We start from the raw sequence: 27,524 nt of genomic DNA on the forward strand, positions 1-27,524 counted from the left end.
TGGAGGGACTTTACATCTGAGAATTTTAAGCTAATAGCCCTTCTCGACATTGATGGCAAAAGTTATGGGAGTTTCTTTAACCAGGAGGTGGTAAAAAGGGCGGGAAACAAGCTATTAACACCCCTCCCCCCCCCCCCCCCCCCTTTCCAAACAGACTTTCAAAGGGGCTGCTGCAACATAGAGGACAACTTGGTCTGTTTTACCCATTTGATGGTGAAGAAAGGCAGATTATTAAATGTGGGATTTATTGATTTTCCACCGCTGAGAGTTTCCCAGGCACACACCCAGCTGCATCCGAGTACTTCACAGGTCTTTAACAGACCATTTACTTGCTAACGAGGCTTTGTTGTGTTTTCACCCCTTCTTAGAGCCCCTGCATATTGCTGGAAGAATCAGCCCCCCGAATTTTGTAGTAGCCCCCACCCCGAAATTTGGCTCTAGTTGCGCCTCTGTTCAATATATACCAGCTGCTAGTTCCAATGCGACCAGGCTCCCACCCATATAATTTAGAGAAGTAAAACTGCCATCACACCTCGCAGTGACGCCGGCTCATTTGCCTTAAAAAGCCCGCGCTTTCGTAGAGACTCTCGCTATTGGACTGGAAGTCCGTCACTCCATGGCGGTGGGTTCTATGAGACTTTGCTTACGCAAATTGGGTGCAGGTACCGTGATGTCAAAGCGAGTGAGACCGATTGGGTGCCAAACCTTTAGCAACATGTGCGCGTGTTCTGGCAGTAATGCGTCGTAATAGCACGTAACCAATCACAGCAGCAAGACTGCTGATTGGGTTAGAAAATAAATAATATTATGGGATGAAGCGGAATCACGAAGCGCTGATTGGCTGGTGTTGGCGGAAGTGACTAGAACTAGAACATGGCGGAATTTTCAGAGGACCTGTCCGGCGGAGGAAAAGTGGAGGGCAGCGGCCTCAGGAACATAACTCGCGAAGCGTCGCTTGAACTGAGCGGATACAAGCACGCCTGTCACGTGATGCTGCACGCGCCCGACCCCGACAGCAAGTTGTTCGGCCGTATCCCACTGCGCCACGCTGTGCTGGTGAGGGCACCACAGTGCGCTTGTGCTAGGCACCTTTGTGCGCATGCGCGGCCCAGTCCTGGGGTCCATGGCATTGTTTCTTTTCGTTGTGCATCACATGATCCTGACTTCCAGCCTCTCGACGAGTCTTATTGTGAAAGTGTCCACACTAGTTAACCACCTCGCCCTTAGTTTCAAACAGTATTGCATTTTAAAAGCTGTTACTCGACCTGAAGCTAGTTAAGCGCTTTCCTTTGGCACCATTTTTTACACGTTACATGTGGCGATAAAGATATAACAGCAAGCAGTAGTGTTGTAGCATCAGACCTATTACATCACAAAATGTTTGATCCTGGGCAATTCGTAGTCTCTCTCTCCCTCTCCCTTACTGTGACCACATGGGAGCCCTTTGAATCGGCTGAGTGAAAGAAATAAAAACACCTGGGGCGTATTCCCAGGACAGGGCCGAGCTTTGTTTTCATTCACACATTTAGGGTTCTTTAATTATAGAGATTATCTTTCCCTATCAGCATATCTAAAGGCAAATGTGTTTCAGGAACTGGGTTGTGTGCAATCCCTCCTGTGTTGCAACTTCTACCACGCAGTAAACACGTGCTTGCTGCACAGCTCCTATGCAGCAGAACGAAGAGAAGGCAGCACCATGCTGTAGTGCCCTGAACCACGCAGTGAGGCATACTGCCAAGGTGGGAGCACTAATGAATATACACACACCTGGTAATACAGTGTGGACCAAGACCCCGAGCGGTCATGCGCCCGTTTATTTATCCCCGGGGGCATGCTTCGCCCTCTGGGGTGCCTCGCCCTCTGGGGTGATACAAGGGGCAACACTGTAGTATTCGCGCCCGGTGGCTCCGACACTACATCACTCCTTTCCTTTAGCTTCAAATTGGTTCTCATTGGATGCCGTCTTCTTACACCGTGCAGCACACAAAGTCTCGCAGCCTCTGGTTTTGAGCCGGATTCGGCCGAGGACCATACATCTGGCTCCAGGAGCGGGAACTTGGCCCGGCTTCCTCAGGGCTCCCGGACAGGGGTAATCGTCCCTAGTTGCACAGAGGGGTTCCTCTTGCTGGATGGAACCTCTGATTCTCTCCGCTTGGGGTGAACCACCACTCGCCCTTGAAGCGTGTGGCAGTGACATGGCTTCCTCCACCAGCGTGTCTTGTACGGATTCTTCTGGTCGTGATCCATCTACCTTCTTGAACCACGATATGTTCCGAGCAATTGTGCATGACCCTCTCTTGGCGGACACCATTGTACCTCGCACATCCGTGACCTCCCACACATCAGGTTCATTGGGTGTTCGAAATTTCTAACCAGGGTGGCGATCCTTGACGATCTTGCAGTCACCCGCCCTTATGTTGGTCACCTGCGCCCTTCTGGCCCGGCTTACTTGTAGATTGATTGCAGTTCTCCTGGCCTGCATGACTTCACCATCGAGCTCCTCCGGGCTCTAGGTAGGGTCTGTTGGTATACTGTCGTAGGGGTCCGCTGGAATAGTAGGTGTGATGGGACACATCGAGTTGTGCAGTGTGGGGTCTAGCGGTACGCGTTCAGAAAATGCTGCAGGCATTCTTCTGCCTCTTCACCCTTTTCCACCCCAATCCTCAGTGACTGATTCAGTGTTCTCATAAACCGCTCCACCTCTCCATTGGCTTGCAGCCACTGCAGTGTTATCTTGCAATGCCGGACGGCATGTGCCTCCAGATAATCCTGGAACTCCTTGCCTTGGCAGGGAGGTCCATTGTCCGACTGTATCTCTTCTGGGAGGCCTATCATCGCAAATGTCCGGTCGAGAGTGGCCTTCACTTGCTGGAATGTTGTGGACGACACAACTTCCACAATGGGAAACTTGGAGTGAGAGTCTATTGGAACGATCGTGCTTCTCTCGTCCGGGAAAGACCCAAAGTCCATGCTGACCTGTGACCATTGTTCTCTGCACGGTTCTTCTGTGAGGAATGGATGCGGCGCCGGGTCACTTCTGGTGATGGCGCAGGAGTGACATGCCCGGATGGTGTCTTCAACCATGGCATCCATTCTGTAAAACCAGACTTTATTGCGGAGGCGGGCTTTCGTCTTGGCTATTCCTTGATTTCCTACATGTGCGAGGCTGGCTACTTGTTGCTGTAAACTCCGTGGGATCACAATGGTCGTGCCTCTCAGCACTATTCCGTGGGGCCCTTCACTGAGCTCACTGCAAGCTCGCCGTAGTTGTTGTCGCGTCATCTGATCTTCCACGGTCAGCATTCGGGCGCCGTCCAGTAAGGGCTCCCACCTCCTGTCAGCCAGAGCTTTCTTCACCTTACCCAGGTTCTCATCCAGATTCGTTGCGGTTCCTACTTATTCCAGGGTCAGTGCTTTGGGGCATGCTTCTTGCAATATCATCCTCACGAGTTCCTCAGTGTCTTCCTCGTTCATGGATGGTGCCACAGGTCTAACCGTGATGGGGTTTCATGATGGGGAAATCCACAGGGTGGTTGTTCCCTGGGCAGAACACCACTTTGAAATGATACGCCTGGAGCTGTACCAGCCATTTTTCATTTCTTGGTGGGGCCAGCCGTGTTGTTCCTGCAAATAGGGGGATCAGCGGTTTGTGGTCTGTCACCACTCTGAAGTCACCCCCAAATTAGTTAAAGGTCGAAGTGGTAGCATGCCCACTTAATGGCAAGAGCTTTTCTTTCTATTTGGGCGTGTCTCTGTCTCCGACAGTGTCTGCTGGCATAGGCCAGGGGTGCGGAATTTCATAAAATATCTAGTTGTCCATGGGGCAGGTTGCTTCATAAATCTACTTGTCCTGTAACAAAATCCACTTGTTCATTTTGTGCCATGTAATGTGGTGACAAATTACGGCAGTAATCTCATTAAGCAATAGTTCTGATAAAGCCTCTCTAATTATGCCAGAGCTTGTATCATTGTAGGGTTTGAATACTAGCAATTCTCTTATGTTGCTACGTTTCTACAGGTCTACATACTGGGGCTGAAGGTAGTGGTGAGCAATAGCTCAAGGGTTGGAATGCCCTTTTGAGTCTGTGCAAACCTACTAGCTAGCATGTTTTAAGGGTTTTCACCAACTCTTTTCTAATCTTTTCCCATACTGAAAAAGGTTGGAAATGTACTCCTGGCAGTGGCAGATGTAAAACTTCTTCAGGGTTGGGGAAGAAAGTGGTTGGAGGAAAAGTGAACTTGAAACATTCAGATTTTCACATGTGCAAATCTACACAAGCACATTTGCTCATGCTAAAATGCAGTTCACAAATATTTTCTAGGAGTACTATTTCTTGGCCTACTTCTGTAAATTCTTGTGAATTCACGGAGACTGTATATATGCACTTAATGCATGGATGCACTTTTGAGACTATATTTAATAATTAGGCCTGGGGTTAACCATGACTTTTGTGTTTAGTTCTCTGTCTCTGTGTCTCTCTCTCTCTCTCTCTCTCTCTGTCTCTCTGTCTCTCTGTCTCTCTGTCTCTCTGTCTCTCTCTCTCTCTGTCTCTCTCTCTCTCTCTCTCTTTCTTTCTTTCTTTCTTTCTTTCTTTCTTTCTTTCTCATTTTATTTAGAAAGCAAAGAATCATCACTGTTGCTTTCAAGCTTCTGCAAATATTTGCATATAATCAGAGAGCGTTCTTGGAGCATTATACATAGCCTCATATTACTAAACTTTGAAAACGTTTGTACACATTTATACTGGAACCACCGTCAGTAGTGCAGGCAGAGCTGACAGTGTTTACTTTTAGTGCTCACCCTAATAATAAAGGCTTTGCATTAATGAACCATAAATACAAGTTTGAACAGTGTTAACACATGGACACACATATTTCCTTAACTGTAGACCATGCCCTTCCTTGATCCATAATGTGGTATTGTAAACTAATAGCTAAAGGGTTTGTGCTGTAGGGGGTTGGGTCTACTTGTCCCAAGGACAAAATAGACATTAAAACTTGTTGCCCTTGACCCCAAACAATATGTCCCGGGCGTCGGGCTATAGGAATTCCACATCCCTACATAGGCCATAGGGACCCACTCCCTGTTGGTTGTTTCTTGTAGGAGGACGCCCCCAATCCGACAGGGATGACATCGACTACTACTTCAATGCAACAGCTGGGGTGGAAGTATGCCATCACGGTCTTGTCCATTAGAAACTCCTTTATGGCTTGAAACGGCCTGTTAGCGGAGTCTGTCCAGTCCCACGGTGCTCCGTTCTTTGTGAGGGCACGTAGGGGTTCTGATAAAAGTTGCCAGGTTCGGGATGAAGCGGCCACAGTATGTTGCCATCCCCAAAAAGCTGCGGACTTCAGTCGGGGATGTGGGTACGGGTGCTGAGTGGATGGCGACGGCTTTCTTTGTGTCGACCTGTAGCCCCTCCTAGTAGAAGATGTATCCAAAAAACTCCATTGATTCCTGGTAGAAAGCGCATTTCGCCCTGTTGAGGGTTAGGCCACTGTTCTCGAGGCGCATGAGTGTGCTCCTCAGATGCATGTGATGATCCTCAATTTTTTTGAAAATGCGAGAATGTCGTCGCTTAGGTTGATGACTCCTTGTAGTTCTGATAGTGCCTCGTAAATGGCGTTCTGAAACACTTCAGCAGCCGACGACACTCTGAAGCTTAGTCGTTTGTATCTCCTTAACTCCACATGCGTGGAGAAGGTTGTTATGTACCTGCTTTTTGGGGTGAGTTCAAGCTGGTGATAACCGGCATTTAAATCAAGTTTGGAGAACCATTTAGGTCCGCCACAATATCGTCCATTGTGGGCGTTGGGTGTCGCTCTCTTTTTACTGCCTGGTTGGGAAGGCGCTCATCGACGGACAGTCGGACTGCTCCTGGCTGCTTCGGCTTGGAGGCCACAACTAGTGGAGATATCCATGGCGTGGGGCCGGAGACTTTTTCAGAGACCCCCAGTTGTTCCAACTTCAGTCTTTTCTCTTCGACTTCTGGGCGTAAGTGAAAGGGTACTATCCGGTGCCTCAGTGCAGTCGGCTTGACAGATGAGTCGATGTGTAACCTGAACTGTTTGCCCTTGAGCCGTCTGAGGCCTTCGAGCAGCATGGGGAATTCACGTAGGATAGCAGCGGCATGTAGTTCGTGGACTTGCTTTGCGAAGAAGACCAGTTCCAAGTCTTCAGCTGAGGAGGGTGCCTCGCTTCCCCTCAGTGACGTGGAATCTAGCGGGGATGCTATGTCCTTCACTGGATACCTCTACCTCGATTACCCCTCTCAGGAGGAGTGGTTTGGTCCCTCCTTACGTGTAAATCTTTGCTTGGGAAGGCGACAGCAGTGGTCATGGTGAGAGAAGTTCATACTGAGCACTGTCCGTTACATTAACAGATGCTCCTGTGTCAATGAGTGTGCTTGATCCGTGGATCCTACTACGAGTATTGAGCACATGGGAGGTGGTCTGTGATGCGGACCAACACGGCTTACGAATGACACCACAAACACTTTGTCGTTGTCCACTCCTAGGCCGTATCTCGGGTCTGGCAGAATGGCGTCCTCCTGTCCCAGGGGGTCGTCTAGGGATAGCTGTCTGACGGCAGCTGCCACTCCGCGTTGTCCGGTGGCATTTGTTCTTGACCTTCGGCTCCTATACACTATGGGGAAATGGTTCAGCTTGCCACACCGGGAGCATGTCTTGCCTTTAGCGAAGCATATGCTGGTGGGAGGGTGCTCCGTGCCACAGTTTCCACAGGACCCCTTTGTGGGCGTACTTGTGTCCGCACGTTGGGTTGCTAGATGTCTTTGGATGATGTCGACCCGCTCTTCCTTGATGGTCAGTGATCAATGAGGCCCCATTGAGGTTGGTTGTCTGTTTAATACTGCCTCCATTTTGTGCGTTCGAAGGTTCGTGGGACTTTGCCAGTACAAATATTTGATTGAGCGACATGCCTGGTTGTCTGAGGCTAAGCCGGCCTAATAGCACCGATCGGCACCCTTGTATGATCTGTGCTCGTATTTCCTCACGTTGGTTGGGGAACGTGCGTAAGCTGGCTAGTTTTCGCAACTGGGCATAGAACACATTGGACTCCAACTCTTCCTGTTTCGCTTGGCGGAGTTTGAACTGCTCAAAATTGGGACCGATTTGAGGGTCGAAGTGTCTATTCAGTCCTGCTACACGCTGAGTCATAATTATCATTGGCTCCGGGGTGTTTGAGTGTTTCAAATAGGTCGTAAGAGTTCTCATCCGCTATAGCACATGAGCAGCGATCGCTTGACCGTGCCATCTCTCTCTCTCTCTCTCTCTCTCATTCCAGTAAAGTAGTGATCCAAACGGCCAATCCATGACCTCCAGCGCGGGGCCGCAGTGGCGGAGTCCGCCAGTTCACTGAATGGTGGAAGAGGTGATATGGCTACGTGGCCATGGGGCTGCAGGGGTTGTTGCGGTGGCTGCGGGGCAGCTACTTGTGGGCCCGCCCCTCCGCCTGACCTGGTGTGCTCATGTTGTCTTAGTATGGCACGTGTGTGGAGTTATGTTTTTTCTGTGCCTTCAAACTTTGAGTTGGTTGAGAGAATCGTTTTTTTCAAAATGCATTTTATTAACATTTTGCTGTTAATTTTAATTCTATTTATATAGCACTTACTACCCCTAATGAGGCATCAGAACACTTTTTAGTGAGTACCACGCTACTCTGAAATCCAAAAGGCTTAGTGGTGAATTAGTGTACGGAAATGGGAGTTAAATTGAGCTGTGGACATGTGAGTCTGTTAGTTGAGTTGAAAAGGACGATTGAGGGATAGAAGAGGCAAGAGTCTAGAAAGTGTTATTTGGGAGATCATAGTAGTAAGAGGAGGTTTGGGATGGGTAAAGGAGAGATGGAGGACGGAAGAGTCTCTAGAAATGGATTAGTGAGATCAGAGTAGTAAAATGAGTTTTGGGATGAGTCTAAGGAGGGATGCAGGAGGGAAGAGTCTGGAATGGGTTACTTTGGAGATCATAGTAGTAGAATGAGGTTTGGGATGAGTCCAGAGTTGAGGTAGAGGATATATTGAGAGAGGTATAGGATGAAGCATAGGGTAGTGCATTAGTGAGACTCACTTTTTTATATTCTACAGTAGGAGTAAGTACCTAGAGGGTATACATGTATAAGGAAGGTAATATATCAAGATTTAAGTTGTATTTAATAAACTCGGGCTTTCAAGTGTTGCTGGACTTTAAGCTAATTTGTGTATACAAAAAAAGTCATTGGGGAAGCTGTGTTAAGTTTACATCAAAACAGGCCCACTTCACAAATGTAAAGAAGAGTAGATCTATATGTCCATACAAATTCAACATTCTGTGCAGCTAAACAGAATTCTAAGCTTTAGGGGAATTTTAGTTGTGGAGGGGGGGGTGGCTGAGGAGGGGCTTTGTGTATGACCAAGATAGAGCAAGTATAGTTTTTCGGAGGGAAGGGCGCAGAAAAGCTTTTAAAGAGAGGAGGGGAGTTCAACCAAGGTGGATTCCAGTTCATCCAAGAGTGACCCCCATGGTGCAAACAAGGCGTGTTTCCTGAGCCCCTCGGCTAACTTTTCGCTTTGGGGCCTTGAAGGTGCCCTGGATTGCCAATGAGAAGTAACAGCTGTCGTGGTGAATAGGAGAGCAAGGCTCGTGAGGCTGCTCTTACCTTTTTTGGCCCCTCTGTAAAATACTTGGAGCTAGTTCATGCCAATTTTGTGGGAACGGCTTGACTGCAAGGGAAGAAACAGTTCATTATGCAGGTCCAAAGGGGTCTGAGCAGAGGGCAGGACCATAGCATATGTGTGAAGTCCGCAGGGCCCGCTGAGCATCAAAGACTGGTAGGTGCAGTGACGAGAGCCCCGACACCTGTTTTGTTACAAATTAAACACACCGTAGGTGACGGGTGAGGTAAAGCTCTGCTGATTGCTGCTGGTGATAGGCTCTGTGCATTATGAAATATTGATTATGTTAATACTTGGCATTACAACTTATCTTGTAGGGAAGATCTAGGGCCAGTGCCCATTTTATTTCATGGAAGGGTAGGCCTTCTTCGGTTTCGCTTTTATCTCTTACAGGAGACAAGGTAGGAGGAGGAGACCCCTATAAAAACGGGTAATATGGTGTCTGCCATGTCCCATGGTATGTATGACATGGGGCGGATCTCAAAATGGGTGATCGTGGTTTGCCAGAGCAGCTGTGTCGCGAAGTGTAACCTGTTGTATAGGAGAAATTGATCCACACGCAAATTGAATAGATTCTGCGTTCCACAAAAGTGAGCCAGTGGTCCTGATCGTATAGATCACTTAATGTGGTGATGTGGGCTTTGGGCTTGATCAGAAGAGTCCTAGAGATAAATGGGCTCGTAGGAGTCGAGAGAGTGAGGAGGGGGGTGGCGGGAGAGTATGGGTAAGCCCATTTTCTGAATTTGAGGGCTGAGGTATACCAGCGTAGGGCGACTCAAAGCAATTTTGGGTGTGTTTGGAGGCGTCAAATCTTGGGCAGCAGAAGAATGTTGAGGTCTTGTGTGCTGTGGAGGCAGTCACCATGGGGGATAAGCCAGCCACCAATCTACTCTATTGAAGCTGCGCTGCCAGGTAATAAAACTCCAAATACGAGGCTTCAGTCCACCCATTGTTGTTGAGAGACAGCACTTGGTAATTGCCACCTTCCATCGCCTGAGAGCCAGTTGATTAAGGGATTCATTAATCGTGTTACTCAAAGTGTGAATGGCTCATCACTTCTGCTTGTCATTTGGTAGCATGCTAGCTGTGGCTAAGATGTTGTCTACTTTGTAAGGCTTCTATAATGGGTTTAGAGGCAACTAGCAGACTCAGTAAAAACGTGGGAGCAAAGAGCTCCTTCGTAGATAGATTTGTTGAAATTGCAGTGATAAAACATTCTTTTAATTCGGTAACAAAAGACTCTGTAGCGTCGTGGCTTTGGGTAAGCCTCTCTCTCCCTTTCTTCAAACTGAAAAATTGTCTCTCGCGCTGGGACCTATGGCGAGCATGAGTAAATAGAGTGGGAGCTTCTCTTTCAATGCCAACTTCTATCTATCTCTCTCTATCTCCATCCAACAGCAAGTCTTCCAGCCTGAGACCCTGATTGTCCTAGTCAGATAGGCCAAACTGTTGGAGAGCGATCCAGCAAAAGCAAGTAGGCCTTTATCCCATGCACCGATATCAGGAACACTTGCCTCACCGTTGACATTGAATTTCTTCTCTTCTGAAGCCCACATGTAGCAGAGCGGGGACAGCCGGAAGGGAGAGACAGTGGAGGCAAGAGTCGCACCTGTGGGCTGAGCGACTCCTTGAAATGACTACGGGTTCGAAGTACTTTTGATGCCGTTTCACTGTGCAAAGCAAGCATTTCTTTGAGTAGCAATCAAAGGTGTTTACAGAAAGCGTAAAGAGGCAAACTTCAAGTTTGTTCAACAGGGGCACAGTGGTCTGGCAGATGCTGGTTTATCCTGACCAAATCTTCCTATGACCGTGTTCTTCAATGTTTGCGAACCTTTGTGTCGCCCTGCCTTCCTCCTTTTTGCCCCCACTTCATTTCCCAAGCGTTGGGAAAAACATAGCTGGACACAGGAAGTAGCACCTGGCGTAGATTGCAGCCTAAATGTAGCCCACAGATAGCCCAAGTGTTCAATAGATTGTTGCTTTTCTACCTTTTTTTAACAGAGCGTATCCATTTGACAAGGAAGGCATTTTATATTGCCGTTGAACGTGCTTTGTGTTAGTCTGCAAGCACAAAAGTGAGCCCAAAGAGTGGGCACAGTGCTGCTCTTAAGAGTCCGTAAACAAGATCACAGTGTTTCAAAACAAGAGTCCGTAAACAAGATCCATGTCCACCTGTACTGCATGCTCCAGTGGAGAAACATCTTGCCGTGCCAGAGCATCAGAAACTAACATTCGCAGAGCACAGACGATAAGAACACCCTCTATCATCATCACCAAACCTTACTCTGCTGGATGGATATCATGGGGGCCAGAGTGGGTCAGATAGTGCTGCAGAGACTACTTCTAGTAAGGTTCAGCCTCCCACTTGCCACATACAGCGAACTTCTTATTACCCTGTTCGAGACATGAGAATCTAAAAAGAAATCGGACGCAATAAAAATGCTTGCTTGTAACTGCGTCTTCTAAGTTGGTATATTTCATAGATTTGCACGCGACATGCCCATCCTCCTGTTGGGGCAGTGGCATTGGAGTGCAGTTGTGCTTTAAGAATCTGGACACCTTGATACCCTCAGAAAACTCTTAATTACTGGAATAGTGAAAAAAAGATGTGTGAAAAAGTCACGCTGTCGCTCTGATGCTGCATGAACTTTTATGGAAGAAAATTCAAGCCAAACATATACAGGCGATAAGGACATGCTGTATATTCCTAGTCTGACCACATGACCCAAAGGCTCTGGAGTTTGATTCTGGATACTTGAACGCTAATTCTTGCATTTCTTGCTGTGGCAGAGCGGTCTGAGTTGTTTATCTCTAAAAACCTTTTGAAGTGGGATCTTTGTGGAATCCTTCGATAGACAAGTGCCTAAGTTGTCAGTGTTAAAATTTTTCATACTGAGAAATGCACAGTCATAGTTCTTGATCCAGTACCAGCATAACATAGATTCCTTCGAGAACATCCTGAATCTTGTTCCTTGTTGAAGTAGGCCATGAACTGTGTTCTTTGTTTGCATAATGACCATCTGAAGTTTCCTTCTTGCAAGTGTGGACTTGATGGCTGGATCGACCCCTGAGATTCTTAAGGTCGATGCTCTGACTTTTATCATTGCAACAAGGGTCCTTGAATTGATAAGCTATCCATTCACGCTCTCTAGCCCGCAATTGAAGAATTCATTTTGGACTGAATGGACAGGGTATTAATTCTGCAGAGCTGTTGCTTATGTTCTTTTTCTGGCATCACCAGGGAAGGAGTCATACAGATGCAGGTTTTTGCCTTAGTTTGGACATGCAGCTCTCTGACTTTTATATTTGTTGATCCAAATATTCTTCCAGGGAAGGTCTGCAAAATTGCAGACAGACATTGGCTCCAGAGAAGACAGGATTTCTTCAAGTTGGATTTGCTTCCAAGAGAGAGGCATTTTCTTAAAAATATACACTCGGGCGTTGCTTGCTTATAAAACAACCCCAAATAGAAGCATTCTCTGCATGGAAAAGACTGGTGTGTTTCAGTGTCCCCACCCTAAAGGCCAGGCATTTTCACGTCCAGGTGTTGATGGTGCAGATGTTCGGTTCAGTCTGAATTCTAAGACCTTGCTTTGGTGTCTTTAATGCATGGTGAGTCATAGAACTTGGTTGTATTTCTTTGCTGTGAAGTGAAGATGTGAACACGTGCATCTGTTGAGTGCATCCAGTGTCTTTGATGCAAAGCAAACATCCTATAGTTTTTAGGTCTCGCCTGGCATGGGCTGCGCACATGGCGCAGTCTCGCTGCCACGATTTAATGATTTGGGGTATTTTCTGTCAAGGGCATTAAGCCCCGCCCCTCTTTTCCACTGGCCGGCATCACCGTTTTATGCTAAACGGTGGCCAGCCATTGGAAAAGAGCTCGTTGTGACGTTTTTGTTCGGCTTTTTGAGCCGTCCCATTTGGACGGGCTCGTCTGCCTTCCTTGCGTCGCAAAAGGTTTCTTATCTTTATGGGGCCAAACACATGGCCCCATAAAGATAAGAAACCTTTTAGCAGGCGAGGCCGTCCAAGTGGGACGGCAGAAAAAGAGAAAAGTATACATCATGGCGAGCGCTACATTTAAGGCTGGGCGGCTTGCCCTGTTCTTAGCCCGTCAGCCGCATGCTGTTTGTTGCTGAGGGGTCAGGGGAAGGAGAAGGAAGGGTAGTTAAATGTGGAAACCACTGAAACTAAAGGGGTCGCCAATAGACCTGTTTACGTTAAGAGAGTCTGCTGCTTCCTTCTTCGGCTTAAGATGCAAGGGGTACCGAAGGGGAAAGCCAGGAGCTGCAAGTCAAGGGTAACATTTGGCCCCTGGCTATGGTTAATCGACCCTGTGTTGTGAATGTTCCTTTTAGGCTCTCATTCTCGTGCTGGGTTTCCGGGAAGCGAGTTCTAGGTAGCGGCGTGAGTGCCTTTGTGTTTGGGGCACATGTCAGTACCCTACTCTCCCGGGCAATAACTGACTCTCAGCTGCCGTCCTCACAGAGAAACCTCAATCCGAGCTCTCCCTCGTGCATTCTATTTATGAATTCCAAATATGGCGCTATTTCCGACTAGTGGCGTCGCAGCGCTGCACAGTCCGAGTGCAACAAGCCACAGAGCCCGGTCTTTGGAAGGCGCGTACTGCGAACAGAACCTACCTCTGTACAGAGCTGCCACGGTGAATGTCCTGTACCCTAAAGTTATGGTTACTGCTTTACAGACGCTGATAAATACTATAACGTACGCATGGGGTATCATTCCAAGGAATTCTTAAAATGTGGCGATATGGTTATTTATTTTTGATACACAATTTATTTATAAAGTTTGTTGAGAGAGTATCAGAGCGCTTTACATCATAGGGTAGGTAGGACACAGTTGTAAGAATAGACACTCGTTCCATATATAAACAGTGCTACCAACTAAAGATGACCGGGCGCTGCTCTGTTCCTTTTTAAGGCGAAGCATTGGACACTTTTGTGTGTACTCTGTGTTGTGCTTAGTACAAAGAATCAATGAGCCAAGCGCGCTGCTGCTAAGTGCGCGGCAGATTCTTCTCTAGAGCATTCTCTCCTAAGCTTTCTTCTGCTGGAAGACGCGCAGCCGCCACCATTTCCGCTTTATACGCAATCTACATGGAAAAGGGCACGCGCTTGTTACTCGCCAGTTGTATAACGCAGAAGTCATGAGATTGGCGGAGAAGCGCCTGCGCGTTCAACAGAGCTCTGAATAGTGCGCGCAGTGCAAACAAACCTCGTGTTTTACACATGGCTCTGGTGGTGCGCTGCGTTACAGCAGATATCTTCTCTGGTAATGTGCCACATCACAGAGGAGAAGCACTACAAGACGTAAAGCTAAAGCTGAGTTAAAGCTTAGATGTATTAGGTGTCCGTCATAACATACTCTACGCTCTGTACGGAACTCTGCAGCCACACCACAGAACATGCAAGGCTTCTGCCGTATACTTTAAGACACGCGTGTCACCAACAACCTGCACAGGTGCACAATACTACACAGAGAGTACAGATGCATGTCACTCTAGGATAGTGGACACTTCTCTACAACCAGTGTGGGTGCATAGCGGTGCCAGTACACTATGCAGTCAGTACAAGTGCTCAATGGTGTGCAAGAGTGCAGTGAGTACAGGTGCCCAGCACAATAGGTCACATAGGTATACATACTTTTAAGGTACGTTTTGCTGCAGAGACAGCACAATGAGTTGCCTTAGTAGCCCCAGGGCCGCCCCCGCCAATCAGTTTTCTTGAAATTCTGAAGCAACATGCTGGATCCTAAACCATGCATGATCCAGGCTTAAAGGCAAGCCAGGGTAAGGTAGTCAGTTCTAAATTACAATTCCTGTCCACGCTGAGGTTGTCACGTACTTTAGCCAAGCCTTAAGCATCCCATTCCCGGGGATTCGTCAAGACGCCCGCGTGTCATGAGAGAATGTAGAAAGGGTGCGAAGAGGAGTATGATGGTACCTACGACACACTGAAGGTCTCTGACGCTTTCACAGATCTGTGGAAAAGGCTTCAATTTGGAAAATATGACATTATGAATTAAACATCACAGACTAATAATTATTCACAACAAGCTCATTGTTATTCATTTATCTGGTACAGCTAACAAGAACTGACAAAGCAAATCGGTCTGGCTTGTGTTGCATATATGCTTTTGTTGTGTGACAGGTCTAGATGCAATAACCAAAACCTCACAGAAGTACCCACCTACTGTTTAGGTGGCAGAATATGTAAAGCACAGGATTTTAGTTTATTGTATTGCAACATTTGTATAGTTGTTACTTCTCATATGTGGGCACTGATGGTGTGCCTACATGAGCTCCATGCTACCCCACATAGGGTGGGTGGTTGAAAGGGTTCTGTTTGTCTTTCGATCCTGTTTGGGAAGTGTTTCCATATAGTATTTGATGACCACAGATTGCATGTTTCAAGCCACCCCTTAATTGCAGAGGCCAGGCCTCTTGGAAATGATTCATAGTTACTCTTTGGCCACGCCCCTTTCAAAGACCCTCCCACATTTTACATCCCATTTAAAGCATTGCTCAAAGGTAAATTTAGCTATTGGGGAGGGAACACATGCCAAATTGGTCTGTGGATAGTGCAGAGAGGGGAGGCAATCTGTTTCCTTTCCAGGAAATCCATCTGGGCTGCTCTTGTATTGCGGAAGCTGCATAACATTCTTTGTAAGTGTGCTTGACCTGGATTCCTCTCATGGTCCCCCCCCCCCCCCGCCCCCTCTCCTTTTACCACTTGGTCCCTCCAGCCCTCTGCTGCGCACTCTCCTACTACCTCTCCTGCTTCCTACCTGCTAGCTGGACACCAACAGTCTGCAACCCACAATGTAGTACCGCTGTGCTCCTAGCCAATAGGTCTCGCCTTTGGGACCTTGTAAGTTTAAAAAAAAAAAACAAAAAAAAACTGAAGTATAAGACCTCATGTTTACATTTACTTTGTATTTAGGATGCAGTAAACGTGACGTCTTACACTTACGTTTTTTTTTTTACTTACAAGGTCCCAAAGGCGAGACCTATTGGCTATGCCAATGCTTGTTCTTGTTTGGTGTTAAGACAGAGTGGGTCTGATAGTTGCATTTTGACCCTTTTTAACTAGAAAATAATAGCTGTATGTCACTTCCATGTTTTTGAAAGCTAGCAACGTTTTCTACTACGTTTAACTGTGCACATTTAACGTGACACCCCCTTAGGAGAGAGGGGACTACGAGGTACCAGACCATGAGATCTAATATCTAGCAGCCCAATGCCATTACAGCAGATTCTGGTACCACCCAGACAGATTTATCCCGTTCCTAATCCCAGATAGGGAATAGGCATAGCCCACGCCCCCACTCTATGGACTAATACCATGTGGTTGTGTGTACCCCTGCATACCTTCAACCTGTTGGTCTTGGAACCGCGTCTGCAAAATGTTTAGCACGCAATTCCCATACTCTCCAGAGAGTAGCACGCAATTCCCTTACTCTCCAGAGGCACAAATGGCGAATAATCTAGTATTTCTGCTTGCAAATACAAGTGGAGTCATGGCCCTACTCAAAAGGGCGAACATAAAGGAAGTAGGACAGTTGTTACCTGGAGGCCAGTTTATTATGCCTGCACAATTTAGTGCTTCATGTACAACCAAACCATTTGACATCTTCCTCTACAATTTGATCTGACACATGCATGGGTCGTGCGAAACTGAAAGACTTCCCAACAGAGCCAAACGATTAACCCAATTGACCCAACTGATGAAATCCTCCAATGCAAGGAAATGGGTCTTGAGACTGTGTGGCCCGATGTCCGACAGGAGACAGACCTGAACGCTGCGACATAGGCCGGCTCCGGAAACCTACCTTGAGATGGAGATCCCGAGGTAAACTGGAGATACTGCTGGCAACAGACAAAAGCGGCAGCTATTAACCATAGACCTAAGATACTTCATTAGAGGGCCTACCACGCGCCACTTGAACAGTACAACGTAGACCCAGGTCCACAGCGATGCCCCCTCTGTAACGTAGAGCAAGCAGACATGCCTGCATGGTCTGGTTCTATTCCCCAATGTATACGTTTTTGGAAAGAAGTATTAAAGCACATGTTGCAGATTACTGAACACAGGATCAGGCCAAATCCAATAACTGTGTTACTGGGATATGTTAAGCTTGTCGCTGCAACAGTCGAGAGATTCACAGCCCTAGCAGTTCTCCTGGCCAAGCGAAGAGTAGCCAGCGTTGGCGCAGAGATGCTGCACCACAGATAGCTAGATGGCTTCAAGACATGGCCGGCTGTAATGAAAAGTGGAAGGGTATGCCACACTGGAAGCTCTTACTTCCTGGCCTAAGGACATATGGGCCCCACTATGTTCGTTCTAGCAACAAGAGAATCTCTGCCGGGCAATACACAGGCTTCGGATGCCTAAATGTAGCTAATTAGCCTGTTTAAGACCTTAATTATGCAAATGTTCGAAGAGAAGAAAAGTGGCGATGTCAGTCTTGTTCTGAATGTGGTTAAGAAGTGGTAAATCTGTGTAATGTCTCGTTGTGGCTTCTTCAAACCTGTAGCTTCTTGAAATGCATAATATAGAGGTGTTATGTTATTACGTATAATGCACACAGGATATGCAATACATTGTTTTATATTGATCTGACTCATTGTATTGTTGATCATTGATGAAAGAAAAACAAATTGTGCAAATCCGATATACCGGACGGTCCAGATGTGAAGACTGGTTTGCTGTACATTGAATTCTGAGTGGAACGCTATTGAGCCGTCTCAGTTGATCTTCCTCTCTTCAGCGTAGTTACTGATGCTTCAGGCGGCGGGAGAGTGGTGGAAGTCATTGGTGAATGTTGATACCTTCCTGGCTGCTCCCCAAGAGTAACTTGATATTGTCTTTGTTAGTGTGACTTTTGTGGCTGGCTGTGTTGTTGCTGTAACCAACAAGAGATTTGAACCCAGAAAATCGGATTTTGGACTCCACCTTCTCTCTTGAAGTTTTTTGTTTGCACAGCACCTGTGTAAGGTTGAGATCTTTGAGTCGGAGCTGAGAGGCCCATCTTATGGACCTGCAGTGACCTTTTTCATTGGCAGAGATGCTGCATTGTCGAGTTCCAGCTGCATCCAAAGGTCTGCTTTCCTTGTCCGACTATGCGGTAAGAGGGTGGGTAGAAGGGAAGTTTCTGCCAGAGATTAGTACCAGACCAGGGCGTTGTCTAGGTTTTTTTTTTTTTTTTTTCCTACCATGGTTTGTGTAGATTAGTCCAGGTAGAAGTGAAAATATGTCCATTCTTTTTTCCAGTATGGATATGACATTTAAAAAACGAGCGGCGTCTGTGTTTGCGTCTTCATAGTTGAGATCTTGAGTTTGTTTGCAGATCTGCTCATGGAATGACTACATCTTGTGAGGCGATCTGTGTGTGATACTCCTGCTGGTATATTGGCTTCTGAAAAAGCAGAGCTGCCGTCTGGATCTGAACTGTGCTAGGCCGTCTGTGAGGTTGTGTGGGAGTAGCTTTTAATGCTTGATAGCGGTTCCCAAATGGTTACTGCTTTTACTTCTAATGCTGAGCTTTCTTTTCGAATTTGGGGATGGGTAATCGCTCTGGGCTTATTCGGGACCATATTGTCTTGCCCTTTTGGACTGCCAAAGGGCAATGCGTAAATACACTCCAGCGTCTCATGACGCGTAAACTGTGCCATGGTTCTATGGCCCGTCTGATCTGGTATCGTTTCTGCGCAGTGGCCTCCAATCTCAAGCCATCTAGGACATTATATGTGATTCTCTCTCCAGCAATATTTTGTGTGCTCTCCACTCTCTTAGATGCTTCTAGACTGGGAGAGCACACAAAATATTGCTGAACCGACTTCACTCCCTCTGTTGGGTGAGTTCTTACCCCTCAAAAGGCTGTGAGGAGGCTACAGGTTGGTGGCAGCTCTTAATTGATCGGGGGTAGGGGTTTCTTCTACACTAATTAGCAAGCAGCCTACTTGCTGTCAAAGAAAATCCTATCCGCAACTCCTAACTCACTTCTGTACCTCCCTTACTTCAGACATTAGAACAGATCAATGCTGCTATCGTTGAAGGCAAAAATCAACGCTTCCATATTTACTCGCATGGTTCTGCTTCGCCCTGATCCCAGAGATTAATCCGTACAGTCTTTGTTCTACTGTTCAAATGTTTACTGTTCATTCTATTTTGTGTTATGTTTTCTTCATTGTAAAGCACACTAATACATTCTGGTTGAAAAAAAACTATATATAAACCTATAAATAACTGGAACATTTCTTTTCCTTCTGAGTTGTGTGTGCAGTATATTTGCAGTAGCAATATGGTGAGTGTAATTTTCAAATAACTGCAGAAAAGTAGCGATGCCTTACATCTGGTGCCTCTCTTCGACATGCATTTTCAGTTCATTACACTAAAGAAAACCTTTCCAGTCTCTTGTACAACAATTACTAATGTGGAACTGTTTTAGAAATCCCCCATTGTAGCTATATAGCAGTAGTCCCTACTTTAGCAACCTCTCACCAGTCTTACATTGCCTAAACCCCTGCCTTTGAGCTTCTACAATAATCCCATGCACACTGTCAAGTCAGTAAGTGGGCTGCATGCTTGCTGCTGCCATCTATATGTAACTTGCTAGTTACTTGCTTGAATCTCAGGATGACAGATTCCGTCTTTCATCCTTTTGGAGTTGATTAAATGAGTACAAGTTGTGAACTATAGTATTGTGGCAAAGTAACCCACTGATCTGTCTCTTGTATTACAGAAGTATCCACCCTTTTCCTTTTCTGTCTTCTGCAGATGATGATGCGCTTTGATGGCCGCCTGGGCTTTCCTGGTGGCTTTGTCGACCCAGAGGATGTGTCTTTAGAGGACGGGCTGACCAGGGAGCTGACGGAGGAGGTTGGGTGGGGTGAGAACCTAAACCCCATCACTGAGGAGGATCATCTGAGCTGCCAGGTTCGCGATCACCCCCAGAAGATGGTCACCCACTTTTACGCAAAGCAGTTGGCCCTGGAAGAGCTATCAGGAATTGAAGTGGCAGCGACGCATGCCAAGGAGCACGGGCTTGAGGTAAAGCGAGATTCTTGAAATTTAGGCGCAGATTAGATTAGGGAAATTTACTATTTGTCACGCTGTAAAGGGATAACTCACACGCATCTTCTTGTGGTTAGTCCTTTGGAGCTTTTCTGCAGCAGTCTGTCTGGTGTGTGTCTGCTTCAGGCATTCAGACGCCTCTAGGGTAATCAGTAGTGGTTTCTCCAGTAGGTGCCACGGAGACGTGAATTTTGTTGCAAAATTATTTCCTGCCCGGTCATATTGGATGCGATAATAGATTGTGTGTATGGGTGGTTCTATCTCATTGAAAACTATTTTGAAGATCTTGCCTGAGCTCTTGTACGATTGTTCTTTCATTAAAGCCTAAATAATATCCATCTGTAATATGTATGCCTATATACAGGGTCCAACAACACCTTTCTTCTAAATAAATACATGTTTATCAAAATCCCTCTCTCTCTCCTGCATATGTCTTCCTGACAGTTCTGCTCAAAATGAGGTGTGACTTTTTAAGGAGGTGTTTTTTAGTGACAAAATAGGGGAGACAATTCGCTTGTGGCTAAGCTGGACCTTTTTGGAAAGCACACTGACAGAAGTGCTGATCTTCTGGCCAGTGGAGTGTTCTGCCTCTTATTACAGACCTAGTTGGAGCAGCATTTTCCGTCTGTGGCCAGACATGATGAATACTACCATTCTCATCTAGTGCATTTTAACCTGGACAGCTACCAGTTCGATGTCTGGATACCTTTTGCTTCTGAGATCTTGCTGAACGTTAAGGTACATGTTGCCAGGTCCTTTCTCAACATTAGGAGGCTTTTCATTGGTAGTGGCTTTGATCCTGTTAGATGGGGAACATACACAAACCTTCCTTGCTGAGTCCCAGGACTCTGCTTCCAGGATCTTGCTAGAAACACAAAATGCCGGAGGCTCATCATCCATAGGCAGTATCTTCCTGCAAGAAGTTGAGTTGAACACCATAAGTCCACCTAAGTTCCATTGGTCCGGCATGATTTTTTTGGGGGGTAATCTACCATGAAAAGGACCATGACACCTGTGTTCCAGAAAGATTTAATTACTAAACAATAAAAGAAATACAGGGCTTCGGAATAGGATTATCTACTGCTCTGTAGCAACTCTCATTCTGGCTCCATGATCACATCGACTGTCGAGAAAAAGTATCCTCCAACTTCATTGGAACTCTTGAGAATTAATTGATTATAATGGAGGAAGAGCTTTGGATGCCATGTTAAGGGCAGGAAGACCCCATAACTTCAATGGATCTATAGGAACGTGTCTTACACAAGTGCTCAGTAACAGCAACACATTATTGCTTTGGGACCTTTTGGTCCAATTTACAGAGGTCCTCGAAGAGACCCTCAACTGTCGAGAGAAGAGGAAAACGTTTTGCAACCTCCATTTCATAGCGACGTCAAAGTTCACTGTGGGTTGAAATCCTATTTGAGCAGAAACATTGTCAATCACAGAAGCCTTCTACCACGGGCGACAGCTGATCAAAGCAATAGAAAATGTTAGTTATGTCAGTTATTAGCAGGTAATTATTTCGTTCCTCTGGTCCAATTTCGCGCACCTCAGTTGGAGGAAACTGTGTTTGAGTCGCCAACCAATGGGGGGAAAGAATAGCCGAAGAGCATCCAGCTCTGTACAGACCGATCTATCTTGTGCTTCAGTAATGCACCTCCAATCGTTCCACCTTCAAGAATGCACAGGCTCCTCCACGCGGACAGCGATGCGCCTCCAAACGTTCCACCTTCAAGAATGCACAGGCTCCTCGACGCGGACAGTGCTGCGCCTCCAAACATTCCACCTTCAAGAATGCACAGGCTCCTCCACGCGGACAGTGACGCGCCTCCAATCGTTCCACCTTCAAGAATGCACAGGCTCCTCCACGCGGACAGTGCTGCGCCTCCAAACATTCCACCTTCAAGAATGCACAGGCTCCTCCACGCGGACAGTGACGCGCCTCCAATCGTTCCACCTTCAAGAATGCACAGGCTCCTCCACGCGGACAGTGATGCGCCTCCAAACATTCCACCTTCAAGAATGCACAGGCTCCTCCACGCGGACAGCGATGCGCCTCCAAACATTCCACCTTCAAGAATGCACAGGCTCCTCGACGCGGACAGTGCTGCGCCTCCAAACATTCCACCTTCAAGAATGCACAGGCTCCTCCACGCGGACAGTGACGCGCCTCCAATCGTTCCACCTTCAAGAATGCACAGGCTCCTCCACGCGGACAGTGATGCGCCTCCAAACATTCCACCTTCGAGAATGCACAGGCTCCTCCACGCGGACAGTGACGCGCCTCCAATCGTTCCACTTTCAAGAATGCACAGGCTCCTCCACGCGGACAGTGATGCGCCTCCAAACATTCCACCGTCAAGAATGCACAGGCTCCTCCACACGGACAAGCTTTTTAAAGTAATGGACGTTGTTCTAGGTAAGATTACAAAAATCTATCTGCAAAGCTATGGCTGGTTGACTCCTCTCCTGCTAAGAAAATAATGCCCAAGAAATGGGTTGAGACACATTCTAATTCCAAGAACTGCCAAAAGGTGAGAAAAGGAAAAGTCCATCTCATTTGCTCTCTTATTCCAGGGATACCCACATCTTCAGCAAAGGCAGTGGATTTGTGCTGTAGACTGAGAGGAGGGTAACAGAAGCGTCTTTGCTGGGATTAGAAGGCTGCATGAACCGCCTTAAAATGAAATGTCTGCGTGCTGGACACTAGGGCTGTTGATCTGGGCCTCCACTCCATTATTGCAGAGGCCTCCGCAAAGGCAGTTCTAGTACAGAGGAGAAACCCAATGACCATGATCTATCCCAACACACGGATTGAAAGGTGATCCAGGACCCCCTTGAAAGAAGAACTGGACTCTTGCTCACATCCTGGCGGTCCCAGCAGCCCATCTACCAGCTGTAATGAAAGCAGATAGAATAACAGAATGGACTTAGAATAGCTGGAATACTCCCAGGAAGGTTTGACGAGCGTGGAACAACACAGCAGAAATGCAAGATGTCCAGACTTCCCAGCCATAGCCCACTGGAATGCATTATGATTCCAATATTAAAAGCAGAATCGAAAAGCACTCAGAAATGTGCGATTAAATACTGAAGCAACGAAAACAGCTAGTCTAGGAGTCCTGAAGTGGACACAAAACTACATTTCTCTAATATTACACTTCTCAAATTGCAAAAGGACACCTAGTGTATTCCTTTCTTAAGTCGTATTCACATTGCCTCCCTTAAAAAAATCCAACATAGTGCCACATGGCCTGGAAGAGGGAGGAGATAATTAAGTGTTGGTCTTTTTTTAAATTTTGAAATGGGCTCTTCTGCTGTCAAAAAACGATAAGCTGTTGAGCATTATATATTTATGATTTATTAAAGGTTTTACATAAATAACGAGAAATCAAGTTATGTCTGTCTTTTTAACAGATGTAGCAAAGAGTGACACATTGCGATCTGAAGAAACTGAACCCTACGTCCTAACCTTGTGTAAGAGGATATGGACATGTACTCTATAGGACCAGAATTTGAGCCTGGGAACTGAGGGGTGTCTGACACAAGTTAAACTGCATCAGTTTATATACGTCTTGCATAAGTGATTTTAAACATATCATTCTAAGAAATTCCTCCGGACTTTATAAGAATGTTGTTCTTTGCCAAGTATGTTGTAAGGTCTCTTCCGTAGGACCAGAGAAGCTTGGGTTGCCATGTTGTTGAGCCAGTAAACCATGGATAATTTTTCTTTGTATTTCTAGTTTCTTAGTTTGCTGTGCTTTGTAATGGTCGTCCTCCTGCTTTCCAGCTTTTTAAGTGACACTCTCTTGATTTGAAAAAGGTCATTTAGGACTAATACCGCAGGCCTGCATGACAGGCAGTAGTTCTGTGATCCGTTCGCTCGCGCCTTCATTTCTACTTTCAACCGCTGAACGTTACCTTACCATTGAAACCTCGCCAGGATCTTTTCTATCACGTCTGCAGCAGAAGGTATTGTTTAGATTGAATTTGTGGAGTTAGGCGTGGGGACCGTACATTCTCAAGACAATTTTTTTTATGGATCATACATAGCTGAAATTCATACTAAAATGTACACAAATAAGCAATGCACTGTTGTTTCTAAAGACCTTCCCCCCCACTGAAGCATAAACGCACCACAAACTTGACACTAGTCTATTTGACTTGGTTTTCTTAAGTTGATAGTATACTCATTCCAATAGTAATTAAAACTTTGAATTTTGGGATATAAATCTAAGATCAAGTAAAGCTTTGCCATTCGGATTACACAAGAGAGAGATTCCATCTGTTTTCTTAACTGAGGTATTTGGGCTTTACATTTTTGTGATATAAAGGTTTATCTTCAAAACCGAGACCACAGATTGACAAAGCTCTCATGTGCATAAAGTTCTAACTTTGATATATATGTGTTGTTCACCCCAGCCTCACAAATTATATATTTTGTTATTAGTTTGGTTATATTGCTTGTACTTTTGATCTCATACATTACCTGTTCCATATACAAGCACACTCCACATATGTTGATGCGGCCTAAGGAAGACCCAGTGTGGTGTACAGAGAATAATTTTTCTTACTCTCAGAAGTTCTGCGTAGTCTGCATGCCATCATGTGTGACTTAGAATGATATGCTTTAGACACACCAATAATGATTTACCTGTGGCCACTCTACTAAAGTTTTAAAACTGTCTCACTACCCTGGGCCCTAAAAGTACAAGAAGTTATGTACTTTGTGTTCAACCTTTATTACCTCCCCCATAGAGTCCCTGTAACACTCAAATGCGCCTTTTTACATCCTCGCATATTGCTGAAGCCGTGGGCTGGTACAAGTTAAGCAGAAAGTTGTGGGCACCTATACAGACACTCGTAGATTTAACTCCTTTAAGATAATGGTTGCCTGACTTAGTTGGGGACTCCAGGACTCAGTGACCCCGATATTGTCATATACGCTGAAGGGTTCTAGAAATGCCAGATTTAAGCTATCACCGCATAATCTGTTTCAGAGTTTACCTCATCCTTCGGAGGCTCCATAATCTTGCATAATTTGTTGGACTTCTCAGAAATGGAGCACTACTGGTCCGAATTAATTACGGTTTTGGTGGATATAACCGGGAAAATCAACATATATAAACCAGAATGTAACATATTGGGTTTATTGCCTAGCCCCGAAAGATCACGAGTATGACTGTTTTTCTGGGCTTGGCCCTACCCCAACCTAAATAGTGCGTCCCTCAGCGGGTGGAGAGCAGAGGTGACGAGATGAGGGGAGCTTTAAGCAGATGCTGTCCGCATAAACACGGGGACATCATTGACCATGAAAGAGCCCAAACCTGGGGGGTGTTGTTGCTGAAATGTATACAATATGAGACCCAGGGAGAACCTAACAATACATAGTAAAAGAAAAAGGTGGGAACCTCTATAGCATAACAAGCATTGGAAAATCCAAAAGGTTTCGGCAATCCGAGAGCTGTAGGCGTTGTTAATGTCTATAGGCGTTGTCCATGCTAATGGCACATCAGCGCAGCCACGCACACTCTTTGCCATGTGAGGCCTGCCCTCCTTCCAGCATCACCAGCAGGGTGTGTAATGTGCCCTTGCTCTTCCGGAGGCCAGAGCACTGAAAGCAGCGCCACAGACACGCATTGACATGGAGAAGCAACATCTCCACAGCAGTTCTCCGCTTACAAAGGGCATCATGTAATAACCATGTTATTCACAATAGTTGGCACAATGTAAGCAATTGTTTTTTGTTGTTGTAGTCTCTGCATGCATGGAACAATGTATATGTTCCTCCTGATTATGTTTATTTCCACTATGTATTTCTTGTCCCATCACTTGAAAGAGATTTATAAAAGCGATATATGTTGGTAAATATAACGTAGTCACCGTTGTTTGCATACGATGAGTATCCTTAATTTTGATGGATGCGACAATTAAAAATCAAGCGCACAGGCATGATATAATACTTCAGGGGGAGATGTAAATATAAACTTGCACTTCTGTGTATTTCATAGAGGCTTTATGTGAGTGAATGCCTGAAACGTGAAACCGATGCAAAGCCTTTTTTTAAGCGACAACTTTGAAAGTAAAACAGAATTAAAAGTAATGTTGCACTGGTAAACAATTGCATTTATTTGTACCCTGATTTGCTGGTTAAACATTTTTCATTGTGATTGCGCCCAAAACACACGCTTAAATCACACTTCTATCACTACAATGGAAAGAGTTTATTTAGGTATGTATCTACACATCAAATCATGCAATTAAAATCCTTCGTTTAGGCGTATGTTTCGGAATTAAATTAGATGCACTCAGAATTAAAAGTAATGTTGCGCTGGCAAATCAAAATAAACCAGTATGTTCACTGCAGTGGGTCTTGCATTTATTTTTAGAGCTGGAGCTACTGAAGTTGTAAATGACAATGTCTTTTACCCATATGTTTTGGTTTGGAGTGGGATTATGTGCTTTGGATTATAATTGTTAGTTGTGTAATGGTTTGGAGTGGATTTGTGTAGTGGAATTATGTGGCAGGGTGTGCAGTGGAAAAGGAACATGGGAATCACAGACAGCGAGAGGCACTGACACTGCAAGCGCCTAAACTAAAGAGAGCAAACGGAAGGAAGGGGGAGATCGACACACTTTTGGCACTTCTTGGGTGGAGAAACACTGTGCATGCTATCTCCTCTATACAGCCAGTGCTCCAAAGGCAAAACGAAGAAATACAGAGCGTGCACACACTCCAGTGTGCCCGAGTACAGCATAGTTACATTCCCACACCCATGGGGAAAGCAAAATAGAGTGGTACTGAAAGTGAGAAAATCAACAAACTGAAATACAGAAATGCAAATGGCACCAACTACAGACAAATGGATGAAGTCTGACAAACTCCTTGTAAATAACTATGTTATGCACATAAGTTTAATATAATCAATAGATCCTGGCTAACACAGACCTAAGAAAGTCAATCAGTTTGACTTTGGCTGCAAGTCTCTCGCATTTGAGTGAGAAAGATGGAAAGAAAGAAGGAAAGACGGAAAAAGAGAACTGGAAAAAAAAGCCAAGAGAATGAAAAAGAGAAGGAAAGAAAGGATACAAAGAGAATGAGGGAAAGAGAAGGAAAGAAAGCAGGCAAGAGAGAAGGTAGAAACGAGAAAGAAAAACATGGAAAATGCAAGTAAGAGATGAGGAAAGAAAGAAAAAGAACCTAGGAAAGAAGGAGCAAGAAAGGTAAAAAGAGGATAACTTAATATAGAACAGGATGAAATTGACTCATCTGGTATGCTGTGAAATAGCATCAGTCAGAAAGACAAAACACTCCAAATGGAATTTACTACAGCATTGGCAGGAGACTGGAATCTGATAAAGATGGAATGTGCATCGGACGCGTCCTGCTATCACGTCAGGATCTAAACACAAAGGTGACCAAGTGAAAACAAGACCACTGGAACTGAAGGGCATTGGCTTGTGTGCGATGTGCTCCTTGTGGAAGAGCAAAATGCAATAACTCAATGTGAAGTTAACCAGTGGCTGAAGTAGGCTGACCCACTGCCCCATGCTGTATGCTGAAGGGGGCGGAAGCAACATGTGAAAGGCACAACAACCGACCGAGGGAAGAAGAGGTGTCAGAAAGCCCCTATATGGAAGTATATAGTATGAATATTTTAGGCAAAATTAAAAAGGTCTTGGCTAACGCCAGAGCTGGCAAGTAGCACGAAGAGTACATCCATGCGGAATTTTGACATGGCCAGTCTACAAC

General features: G+C 45.8%; 1 protein-coding gene across 2 annotated transcripts in view; it reads left to right on the forward strand.

Moving 5' to 3' along the window:
* The first annotated feature begins 842 nt into the window (after nt 1-842).
* The window catches only part of LOC146797115 (U8 snoRNA-decapping enzyme-like), a 36,995-nt gene continuing 10,313 nt past the window's right edge, over nt 843-27,524 (forward strand). For both annotated transcript variants that reach the window (XR_014969686.1, XM_085629760.1), the window contains exons 1-2: nt 843-1,056; nt 19,475-19,747. Coding sequence is in view for 1 of the 2 variants with exons in the window: in XM_085629760.1 (XP_085485886.1) it covers nt 874-1,056; nt 19,475-19,747 (456 nt within the window). In the remaining variant the exon portion in view is untranslated. The remainder of the gene's footprint in view (nt 1,057-19,474; nt 19,748-27,524) is intronic.

Source organism: Triturus cristatus, chromosome 10, assembly GCF_964204655.1.
Source record: "Triturus cristatus chromosome 10, aTriCri1.1, whole genome shotgun sequence".
Classification (NCBI taxonomy): Eukaryota; Metazoa; Chordata; class Amphibia; order Caudata; family Salamandridae; genus Triturus; species Triturus cristatus.